Raw genomic sequence first — 12,192 nt, forward strand, 5'->3', positions numbered from 1 at the left:
TGTACGCAATGCCTTTTCCCCCGTTAAGTAGTATCAGTTGCAGATGATAAAATGTCCCTGCAGAAATCTGGCAGCAGATAAGGTTTAAAGTTTTTGACCTTTTGGTAGACAAATCTGATCATTTTCCCAATATATGAGCAGCTAAAGGACTACCAAAGGCACAAAAGACTACCCCAAAATTATTTTAGATTTTACTTATTATATGTTAATTCATTATATTTATTTTATGTTTACAATTCTAAAATTTTGGAAGGCTGCTAAATAAAAAAAACCTTTGGCATGCATGCATGCATACATAGGCATAATTCTAGTTAGTTCTCTACATGTATAAGAATCACTCAAGGAACATAAATTATAAGGACTAAAATGTTGTGCGACACTTGCCTTCTGAGTCATGTTGGATTGTGACAGATTGTTGAAGATAAAAGCAATCTTTTCCTGCACGTTTTCAGGGGGTTCAACAATTCTCTCTGTTTGATCTGTGGCTACTAACAGGGTGTCAATGTTGGTTGTATTAATAGAAGGCTGCAGAACAAGAAAAATGATTTGCGGAAGTGAGTTGATTCAGTTAATGATACAACAGACCATCATGGACTTATGCTACAGCATAAACAATATTTCACAATACAGTTACAAAAGGGAGACAACAGTTATACATGCAAAAAGGAGTGTACATTTAGTTTATGTGTTAGTGAATTATAGGAGTTAACTTAAGCTTGGGAATCTATAAGACACGAGGAGTAAGATTTTTGCTCACATGGGCAACAGAATAGTGAAAGAAAAAAATGACTTCATTAAACAAAGTAGAAATTCTTGGTACAAGAAACAACAGCCAGAAACGTAAACCCAGCAGGATTCCTTAGTTGAAACTGGCCCATCGAAAACAGTTTGGAAGAACGAAGAGTGAGAATAGAAAGCAGGAGAAGCAGCTAACGCCAACACAGGGAAGGAAACAACTGCTTGATATTTAATAACAAAACAACAGAAAAAACAAAAATAGTCAGGTAATTATCCAGACTAGGCATACAAGAAAAACAAATCCTTTTTATTAGAGTGTAACTGTGGTTAAAGTAGCAGAGGTTCTGCATGTGATATGTGTATGCTATGAACATTAGATGGGGTTTATCTTCCTTGTTTTACTCCTAAGAACTGATGCATGCGTAATCTCATTCTACTTCCTCCCGTAAAATGGCTCATGTACTTACTGGCACATCCTTCTTGAAGCTGACTCGACCCACTGGAGTGATTGTAGTCTTTGCCACAGTAGTAGTGGTAGTAGAGGTGGTGACTATAGTGCTAACTTGACCAGCAAGAGGAGTTTTTGCCGGAACCTGAGCCTGGGCCTGGGCCTGGGCAAGTGCAATACTTCCAGGGGTGGTGATTGACCCCTGCATCTTCACAGGAGGATCTCTAGACTGCTGTCCATATTCAATGTACTATAACAGACAAGAAGTATATAGCTCTTAAAACTCAACATACAACCACAGGTATGTAACAAATCTTACAACTGCCTTCTAGAACTACTCCCCAAACTCTTGGCCTTGAAGTTTGTGGCACAAATGAAACTCCATAAATGGCCTGAAATCACCAACAAAAGACATTTTACGTATTTTAGAAATTTCCTTTTTGTCTTGGATCAATTAGCAATTCCAATGTTAACCCTGGATTTTCCACTCCATCGTCTTTCTCCCATTCTGTGGGAGCAGAAGTAGCAGGAACTAGATCCAAGATGTGCCCTGCTTCTGCAAGGGAGGGTAAGCCTTCCTTGCAGACTTCAATGAGAGCAAAAAGTAGTAAACAGTGAAGTAATCCAGGGGTAGAAATATTCCAAATCCTATAGTCTAGATAAGGACAACAAATTTCCTGCAACCACTGATGAAGCCCATTTACACAGATGACACACGATATTACAACTAAGAGACTAATGCTGTCTTTTCTGAAGCAAAGGTGTAAGAACTACAATTGGTAAGACTTTCAGTGTTATTAATCACATGTAAATATTCAATACTGCATATAAAATATAGAAATCCCCACTGATTGGTGTGTTACTAACGTAGAGATCCTAAACCAACATTGCTTTTAGTGTTTGGACTACAGCCTTTGGATCAGACCTTCAGAATCCTAATTCCACTGTCCCTGGTTTTGTTTGCTTTCAGAAGGTCTGGGCAGACAGACTGCTGTGCCTAGCGGTATGGATTTATTTGCTAGGAAAGACCATGTACAACTCAACCATATAAGAAGCTGCTTGGCAAGGATTAAAGTAATTGTCAAATGAACACTTCCAGTGGCAAAGGGCTACAGGTCTCCTTGAAAGGAGGTTTACAGAAAAGCGGACATGCATTAAGATTAACCTGTTTCTCTCCTCTCAGATGCATGGGCTACTCGCACTCAAGTTTTCCAGATCCTTTTGTACTGAATGGACCCTGAAGCATGAAACTAATGGAATGCTGAGGTTTTTCAATATGCAAATACACCTAACTCAATTCAGATGTCCCCCCCCCACCCCTCACTGTCCATGCCTTTAACACTCACCTCCTGCAGGTGATGAGGGAACTGTATAAAGTGACTAATGGAAGCCAAGTGCTGACAATACTGGGGATAGTCCTTCAATCTGTCAACAGTAAAACTATCCATTAGTAGGAGAAAACAAATGGCCTGATCAATACATTAATGGTTAAATCTTTGGCTTAACTGATACTGGATCTGCAGTGAAGATTTCTGGTTCTACCAGATGCAAGCTAGTTAGCAAAAGTATGAATGCTATTGATGCAGCCAGTGATTCCAACTGTATGCTGCCAAGGCATAAGCACAAGGACACAAGAAGAACCTGCTGAATTAGGACAAAGGCCCATCTAGTCAAGAACTCTTGTTTTCATAGTGACCATCTAGATGCCCATGGGAAGCCCACAAGCAATACCTGAGCACAACAGCACTCACTCCACATGCAGTTCCCAGCAACTTGTATTCAGAGGCACACTATCTCCAAAAATGGAGGCAGAACATAGCCATTGTGGTACCTAGGAGCTATTGGTGGCTTTCTCCTCCAAGAATACTGCATATTGCAAAGGGGCCAACCTACCAAACAATAAGACTTAGATCCACATTTATGGGCCACCCCCACAGATTGTGCTATTAGCTACCCTTTTCTAAAAAGCCAATCAATTTGTCAATATAGCTCTCATAGTTCCCAATAACATCTTTGGAAAGAACCACAGCAGTCTTCTCAAGTGACATATGGCAGACATATGCCTCTTTACTAAATACACAGCTTGTTGTTGCTCCCCTCTAACCCCTTCTAGAATTCCCTACCCTGTTGGCCCTCTTTCTTCTGCTGCTCTCCCCACAACATTCTAAATGCAGAAACAGTTTTTAATGCAGAACATTCTGCAATTTAAGGCTAATATAGGTACAGAATCCAATTTGCAAAATTCAGCCTTAAAAATGTTTTGATAACTAAATAAGAAATATCAGTCTTGCTTGTTAAATACATGAAGGCTAACTTCAATTTCAGAACTAAATGTTTGTTAGAACACCTGTCTGCTTAGATGTACTTTAAAGATAGGAATCCTTATGCTCTCTCATTTTATCAGCTAGATAGCTGTAAAACTATGACAGCTCTTTGAATGAAAATTTCTACTGAACAAGAAACCAATTCAAATATACAGCACCGAAAGGAAGAACAGTACAGAGCAATAATGGATAAAAATTACAAAGTCTCTCAGTAGGGATATTAAACAAAACCCCAAGTTGCACTGATGTTCCAAAGGTGTACTAAAGTTCTGCGAATCTCAAGCTTTCATTAAAAACTTGTAGTAGTTATGGTTTCAGAAATTATCCTGAACATGACAAGTTTTCCCACAGGGGTATGAAGCTATGTATATCTTGCTCCAAAGATGCAGGAGATAAGGAACAATATGCAAACTGTCTGAAACAGATAGAAGGGTGCAGAATCACAGAGTGCTTGCCACAGGATTCACAGGGGTGGCATGGAGGAGTACACAGAGGTAGTGTGAAAGGAAGAGGGGAGGAAACTGACTACTGGGATGTGGAATGGTCACACTGCTGTGGGGAGAGGAGAAATGGACTCAGACTGGTTTCTACTGTGCAACAAAGAAGTAGCTACTTACCAGCACTTTTGACATGTTGGCATCTGGTAAGTGAGGCCCCCACTAGTTGTTTCTAGAGGGCCATGAATACTGCCTTGCAAAATGGATGAAAGTTAAGCTTTCCATCGTAACGAATCTTGGGAGAGTGACCTTGCATGACCCAGATGTATAAAGTACAATCCAGGCAAAGTTATTTCAGTGGGAAAGAGGCTCCTCCCATTAATACAAATGAGACAAAAATGGGCTCAACTTTAGCTGGATTGCTCCTAGTCTTTGTAAGTCTACAAGGCAGCTTCACTTCCAGTAACACTGATTTGCTTTCTCCTTTTCCCCCCAGGAGCAATATTAATATATATATGCCAACTGATACTTTCAAAGCCATTTTAAGGCAATTTCTATTCAGATTCATCAGATTCAGACTATAAGTAATTTACTTCCTTTTCATTTATTTTAAAATCTGCATTCCCTTTATTAGCCGAAGGTTCTATTTAATTTATGCCTCTACTGTGAGACACGTTCAATAACTGCAATATACTGTCAACCTTGTATTGGAAAGCTAAATATATTGCTGAAGTAGGCATATAGTTATGAGATTCCCCCATGCATTTTGGAAATATTATAAAAACACACTCACCTATTTTTAAATCTATCTAGTGCAGCAATACCAAAATAGTACATTTTGGATGTAAAAGGCTTTCGTAAGGCTTCAAGAACATAGCGCAAGGCCAGGCCCAGCGCCATATATGTAACCAGTCCTTTCTCTATTATCCCACCAAAGAGGCAGGCTGTTATGTGCAGCTCTTTATCGGGGTACTGGGGGAAAAACCGATATTCCTCAAACAAGTTCCTCAGCATACAGTTAAATACTTCGCGTTCTCGTTTAATGTTGGAGTCCTTAAACCTCTGTAGCATTTCTAACACCTGTAAAGAAATCAGAATGTTATGAAGAGACTCAGTTTATTATGCTTAGCCCTTGGAGCACCTACACAAAGTAAAGTTTGCTGAGAAAACCAGTAAAAATTTTGCTAGGGAAAATCTCACATGTATTATTTATTTCTATTCTGCTTACTTGTCAAGAGGGTTTTTCCAGTTAACATGCTTGAATCAGAACGCTAAGAACAAATAATACTCGCTACATGCAGCTGGCCTCATTCACTGAAGTTTATGTCATTATGCTGGGTTTTGCACGATTATTTTCTGATGATTGTAACACCGTAAACGCAAAACATTAAATAGTGTGTCCTAATATTGCCTAAAATGTGTTCAGAAACGCATTCTAAAAGGGGAGACTCCAATTTGATCCAATTTAGTGTGCTGGGTCACCCAGACATTTAAGGCTCAGCAACTGCAGCTTTCTTTGCTAAGTAGCACTTTGTTGATTTAGGAACAACCCCCTCCCCTCAGGAGAAGTGTTCACCCAACAGAGGCACAAATCAAATTAAAGTGAAGTATAACTTTCCCCCACTGTGACATATAACAAGCAGACAAAACTTTCAGAACAGTTATCTTTCCACTGGACCCAACTTCAAACATCCAATTTCACTTGCACAAAAGTTGTCTGCAACTGTATGGACATACATTTTGGAATTTTACAATTTAAATTTCCCTTAAACTGCAACCAAACAAAAAGCAATGTTGCAAGTACCTACTTTCTCAAATTTTCCATAAGACTGAAAAGAAAGTCTACAGTAAGGAAGGAGGGCAAGTTGAGAGAGATGCCATTACTACCCACAGCTCACCTCGTCTACAGACATAGTTGGATGCGGTGGGTGATTATAAATACGCTGAAAATAGCTGTTGGCTTCATCATCAATCTCTTTGCTAAAGTGCTGATTTGCCTCTGGCCATACCTGAGATAAGTCAGCTGTTGAAAAAAGTAGATACTAATTAAATAAATACACAAAATGGAGGGAAAATGTATTAATTTCATAATCACAGATCCAATGCCAAGGGAACAGAAGCATTTTGGAATATTTCAGTAGATTTCATGATGATGCAGTCTCAGTCATATTATGAGCTCAAAGAGGTTGCTTTCCTGTCACTGTAGTTCTTTGAGCGGTCCTCCGTTCAGTTACATGTATGGACTTGTGTGCCTTTGCAAACCAAACTTGTAGAGATAAAGACACGGAAAAGTTTTGGCAAGATGCCCTGTCTCAGCTACCAAGGTGCTTGCCAGCAGGATGTGGCTGCCCAAAAGAGACCAAAGAAAAGCAACACCAGCAGAGGGAGAAAGAAGTGAGCTGTGAGCACAGATAACCACTCAAAGAGCTACAGTTACAGATAAGCAACCCATCTTTCTTCTTCATGATCAGTGTGTGGTCCCACATATGGAGACTAGCAAGCTGCCTTACCTCAGGGTGGGAAAGGTACTGTCAGGAAAACAGTATGTTAAGTACAGTCCTTTCAATGACAGCATCCACTCAAACTTGCACATCAAAGGGGTGACCGTTTCACTGAAAGCAAGGTTGCAAGGCTGTGAACATAGTAACTTCCCATGTCAAATGTGAACAGATTACTGATAGGGACAGCAAGCAAGCTCCTTTATAGAAAATCTGATAGTCATCCAGACCTAGTAAGAAAGTTGTTGAGTTGGGATTTGGGTACAATATAAAAAGAACTAAGTTCCAGTTAAGATGAAACACCAAGACCACCTTCAGCAGGCACGAAAGATCAGATCAGCTACATCACAACAAAGGATCAAGTGCACATAATCTTGATCATTGTGACTGGAGTTGGAGAAAGAACTTGGGGGGTGGGAAGTATTGGCAAGAGCAAGGCAGGAAGCATAGTAAGTTGGGGACAGCCACCCCAATAAGGAAAGAAAGAAGTTCCACGATGGGAGACTGCTGCATTGCAGAGGGGGTTATTGCCATGAATTCATGACAACTTGGGCAACAGTCAACAGCATGTTGTTCACCCAGGAACATTTCCTCCATCTATAGATAGAAGATTAAAGCCATCTTCCCAGCATTTCTTGAAGAATGTTCGCTGTGCTATAGGTATGAGAGGAGAAGAAACTGTGAGACAACTAAAAAGAGAATACACTAGGAGAGAAGAAGAAAATAAAGCTGAAGCTTGGCAAAGCAAGGAAAAATAGGGCCAAGTTGTGGTATAAATGGGAGGAAGCAAGCTCCAAAAGCTGCTGCAGCAGTCAAGAAGGCACTGAGCAGGAAAGAACGAGGTCTGCATCACCAAAATGTGGCATAGCTCTAAAGGGTTCTGAATGGTGTTTAGCTCAGGCATGTAACACATATGTGGGACTGCATACAGACCAAGAATTTTAGTTGGAAAGGGCTGGTTTAGTTATGAGAACACATTTGTTCTTCATCAGTGATTATTCTGGAAGCCAGGAAAGCAAATCTGAATGACTGCAGAATTAAAATATCATTCATCCCTAGATTAGCATATTGGGCAGGATGCAACAAGCACTCACAGCATGCTGAACATTAATGTGCAGGTACACTTTCAAACTTCTTCAGGCAAAGCAAGAGATTAGAGATCATCTCTGTTCCACAGGCTCACATTAATGTGTTTGCAGGTAGCTATGATTATCAAAACATAATGGCCTTGCAAACTGTAGACGTACGTTCTCGCTACTTAAGTCTTCCCTGCCCAGAAGAGTCCTTTTGTCTATTCCTGACACCAAACACCAAGCATTCCACATTCAACTGGCCACCTAACCCCTTGCTGACCCTCTAAAAACTACCACCCTAATACCAATGCTAGCATATTTCTACATCTTTCATCTATTTTCTGGCCATTGCCTCAGTCTGGTTTACTGGGAAATATTCAGCATCAAGATTTGAAAGATGCTGCCTATTCCATGTGTCATCTTCATGATTCAAAGTAGTTTCCCAACCCCCACAGCCCAAACACCCATAAGATGAAAAAAATCACCAAAGGACACGAAAGGTACACTTTGAGTGAACGAGGGTTAACAGACAAATACAAGTAGCATAGACTCAATGAGCTGGCCAAAATCAATTTCTGGGCAAGATTGCAATGTCACTAAAAAGTGGCAGAGACTACGTACACAATGCCACTTTCCCATCAAACTGAGGGACATTTTCCTATTCTAATATCACAAGATTGGTCTTGAGGACAATTGTGAATAATTCTATGAAGTACTCACATGAAAGCTGTTCGTTCATGAAGCCTGATAAACCACTTGATCTGTGTTGGTTTAAACCTGAAATTACTTGGAACCTACAACTGTACAAGGTTAAGCTTTTGGCATCAGTAGCTGGGAGCACGATTAGCATGGTAAAGCCAAGCAGGTTTTAATTTAGTCACCACAAGAATGGGAGACTGCCTGGAAGTGCAACATAAGATGCTCCAAGATTCCTGGGAGAAAGGCTAGATATTGGGGAGGGCAAAGAAGGCTCCTTAGAGCAGTGTTTCCCAAACGTTTTTGGGCAACGGCACACCTGCTTACCGGAAAAGAATCTCGCGGCACACCACCATTAAAGCCCCGCCCCCGTGACGTCAGCGCGCAGCGTCACGCCGGGAGGGACGCACAAAAATGAAAGTTTTTTCCCTCCCCCTTGCCGGGGTGGGAGGAGGCAGCAGAGCGAGGGCAGCTGAGGCGGCGGCGGCGGCGGCTGCGATAGCGGGCGGAGGAGGAGCCGTCGCCGGGAGTTGCTGCTGCTGCTGTTGCTGCTGCTGCCCGGACATGCCGGCCTCCTCCTCCTCCGCTGTCTCGCGCTCCTCCCTTTTGCGCGCGCTGCCCCGCCGCTCGGCACCACCACCGCGGAGCCGCCCCGGCTCGACGCGGATCCTCCCTGCCGCCTCTCGCCGCCGCCTCTCGCCCGCCTTCCTCCCACGGCACACCAGCCGGTGTCTCACGGCACACTAGTGTGCCGCGGAACACCGGTTGGGAAACACTGCCTTAGAGACCGCTGCCAGCCCCCACCCTAGAGGGAAAACTCACATTTACCGCACATCCACAGTCACACTTCACAATCAGACAACATTACCACTTACAAGGTTTCATCTTACTCTGCTGGAATGTAGGCTGGTTCAGTCCTGATGTACTCAGTTTTCTTGGCACAAATGGGTCATTATTCACTGCAGGGAGGCCAAGGGCCCCAGTTCCTATGCCCAGACTACCTGTTGTAAGACCACCTACTGAGAAAAATAAAATTATCATTTCAGTTATGTTTACAAATGCTGGCAGACATTATAATTTGTTTGCTGTTCCCACCCTGAATAGTGTCAACATGGTACTTTCATTCAGCCCACTGAAATTAATTCACAGAACTAATATCATGTCCACTGGTTTCAATGGGTTTAGACTGAGTATACTAAGTTGAATACAATTTGAAGTGCTTGCCCCAGCCAGAATTATAGGAAAAGCAGCCACATTCCTCCCATGAGTACCAGCCCCTTTACACAAAAGTACCTGGAAGCTGTGAAGAGAGTCCGCCAATCCCACTGAAAGGTGTATTCTGGTTTTGTGTGGAAAGTGGTGGAAATGCTTTTGCTGGTGACTGTGGAGTACTAAAAGCAGAACTCAAGTTTGGAGGAAAACCTGGCATACTCTGTGTGTGTGGAACTGCTGAACCACCTAGGCTGAGAGATGCCATCCCAGCAGCAAGTGGATCAATCTGAGGATAAAATCAATATTCAAAAAGAGACAAGGAGTTATTTTCTATATCAATCAAACTTCATTCAGATCAGCCTTGCCAAAATCAGTTAAGACCACACATCAATTCCTTACACTTTGGGTCTACTCTTACAGACCCGTCAGGCATCCTCCACCTTCAAAACGCATGCAATGCAAGGTATTTCTGTATAACCTTTTAAAACTAAACATCATCTTGTGGTTTTGGGGGTTGGGCTGCACAGTAATAGTTTGTCTGGAGCCCAAGCAACCACTTAGCTTTAAGAGCTAACTTTTACAAAAAGCTCTGTGAAACTTAGAGAAGAAAGCTTAGAATCCTTACAATGCTACTGTCACTGTTTGCTTGTTAATATCACACAGTTTCTTTTTATTAATGAAAAGCTGCTCAATTAATCTTTAGTCTGCAGAATGGTGCCAAATTAAATCTTCAGAAAGTAAATCATGAAAGCCTATTATATCTACCACTGAATATAGTTACTAGAACCAGGTCTTCCTCCCTATTAAACCTGGAAGAAGCAGTGACAGTGTGTGGTGGTGAACAACTAATATGTGCCTTGTTTTTAAAAGAGCAGCTCAGCTGAGAACTGAGGAGCCCCAGTTATAACAAGTCCTTACAATCTAGCACCATTGCTTGACCCAAGAAGCCATGAAAAAGACATGTCAGGTTCAAAGATGGTGCTTAAACTGAACGGTTTCAATTAATATGTTTGAATTACATTTGATTATGAATAAAAAAATAAGTTTAGAGACATATAAAAAGGCACCTCCTCCCATTATTATGCTACTTTGGTTTCTTTCAGCATCCACATACCTGAACAGGAGAGATGGCATCTAGGCTACTAGCACTTGGTGGACGTCCTTTGGGCATAACTCCAGGTGGTGGCTGCCTTGCTTTGTTCATGACATTGCTGCAGTTGGCTACCATAGTTAGAATAGTTTCTGACAGCTCTTGAGACACACTTCTAATGAGAGAAGAAATGATTTTTACTTGCCAATAAAACCCCCCTTTTATCTAGGTGCTAAGAGAGCTATCTTTAGAACTAGGATAGCACTAGCACTGCCTGGAACACAATGTCCCAACTAGACCAGAGGAAAGAGCTCCCCAACCTCCCAAGACCAGAAAAACTATCACCTGGCTTGTTTCAACTGATCAGCCAATATATATTGACCCCTTATTTAACTAAAGGACAAACTTGCCAACCAACTAACAAGGTATTACAAACTCCAGAGACAAGTGAAAAATAGCCCTGCGGGGTTATCTCCAACTCTTCTACATATGCTTTTAAGTACAACCTAAACATACAAAATCCTACTCATTACACAGCACTGCACCTTGGCCAAGGCAAAACCCTCTGTCCAAAGGCTGCATTTGCCAAAGCCCTGATTTTATACTTCCTAATAATGGCCCCAATGCAACTAGTAAACTAGGATTTATTTAGTACTTTTCCAAAATGCTCAAAGCACTTCCCAAACAGACACATTACAAACTTTACACCAACCTTGCCAGATAGGCCAGTGCTACAGAGGATCTGGAGGATGAGAAGGTGGCTGAGAAATGGCAGCTCACAAAGGCCACCTAGTGAGCTCATAGCCAAGTTCCCAGTTTGTAAATTCACCTTCTTAACCACTATTCATGAGCCTGTCAGCCTATCCCAAAAGATGTGATCTGCTTACCCAGCACAAGCCTGCAGGCAAGCCAGCATAGTTGCCAGTGTCTCTGGAGGAAGCTGAGCACTTTTGGGCTGGTCTTTCTCTGGGGCAAGGCCACCTAAGATAGAGGGGCACCTTCTCTTTAGGAAAGTCATACAGGCTTGGATGAAAGGCTCCTAGGGAAGGAAAAGTGCAAATTTCAGTGGGATACACATACTTAACAATAGTTCAAGAATGTTAACAAAATTATTATATAGAAAATACTGGGTATTAGCTCAACATTATCACTCAAGAGTGCATGCTGAAAGCAATTTTTATAAACTGCAGGGAAACATTTTTTTTAAAAAGTGACTGTTACCACCAAAAAAATGCAAAAATAATTAAGAAAATCCTGCTTTACCCCATGCTCCCGAATTTTATCTGTGAGCCATTTGTCTAGTTTGAGGTATTCCCGTCGAGAGGCAAGTGCAGCAAGGTCAATAACAAAGGCAAATGGAGTACCATTTAGCAGCATTGACAACGCCTAAAGAAAGAGAGTTAGAAAACTGCTAGTCAAAGTATCAGGCTACGCTTCCCTCAGAATTAGCCTACACACATACACCCTCCCCCACCATATCTATATATGATTCAGTTCCCAACATTTTTTTCTGTCACACAGAACATGACAGAGACGGCAGCCAGCAAAGCAGCTTCCAGGGTGGGAATTTCTCCTCCTGGGAGAAGAATACACTGGACACATTGCTTTTCCTTTCAACCTAAGAATTTGAAGTGGGGGAGGGGGGGAGATGTGGAAGACTACAGGCAAGGCAAAGC

At 41.8% G+C, this 12,192-nt stretch overlaps 1 protein-coding gene across 7 annotated transcripts in view; it reads right to left on the reverse strand.

Moving 5' to 3' along the window:
• CNOT1 (CCR4-NOT transcription complex subunit 1) overlaps positions 1–12,192 on the reverse strand; it is a 61,074-nt gene that overhangs the window by 22,871 nt on the left and 26,011 nt on the right. For 3 of the 7 annotated variants that reach the window (XM_081202186.1, XM_081202182.1, XM_081202183.1), the window contains exons 15-24: positions 11,780–11,902; positions 11,404–11,555; positions 10,541–10,691; positions 9,508–9,712; positions 9,090–9,233; positions 5,846–5,970; positions 4,741–5,027; positions 2,533–2,611; positions 1,206–1,436; positions 385–525 (exon numbers count right to left, since the gene is read on the reverse strand). In XM_081202186.1, the coding sequence (XP_081058312.1) occupies positions 385–525; positions 1,206–1,436; positions 2,533–2,611; positions 4,741–5,027; positions 5,846–5,970; positions 9,090–9,233; positions 9,508–9,712; positions 10,541–10,691; positions 11,404–11,555; positions 11,780–11,902 (1,638 nt within the window). The remainder of the gene's footprint in view (positions 1–384; positions 526–1,205; positions 1,437–2,532; positions 2,612–4,740; positions 5,028–5,845; positions 5,971–9,089; positions 9,234–9,507; positions 9,713–10,540; positions 10,692–11,403; positions 11,556–11,779; positions 11,903–12,192) is intronic. The other 4 variants (XM_081202187.1, XM_081202185.1, XM_081202184.1 and 1 more) reach the window with 3 other exon arrangements.

The sequence above is a fragment of the Podarcis bocagei genome (genome assembly GCF_964188305.1).
Source record: "Podarcis bocagei genome assembly, chromosome: 7".
Lineage (NCBI taxonomy): Eukaryota > Metazoa > Chordata > Lepidosauria > Squamata > Lacertidae > Podarcis > Podarcis bocagei.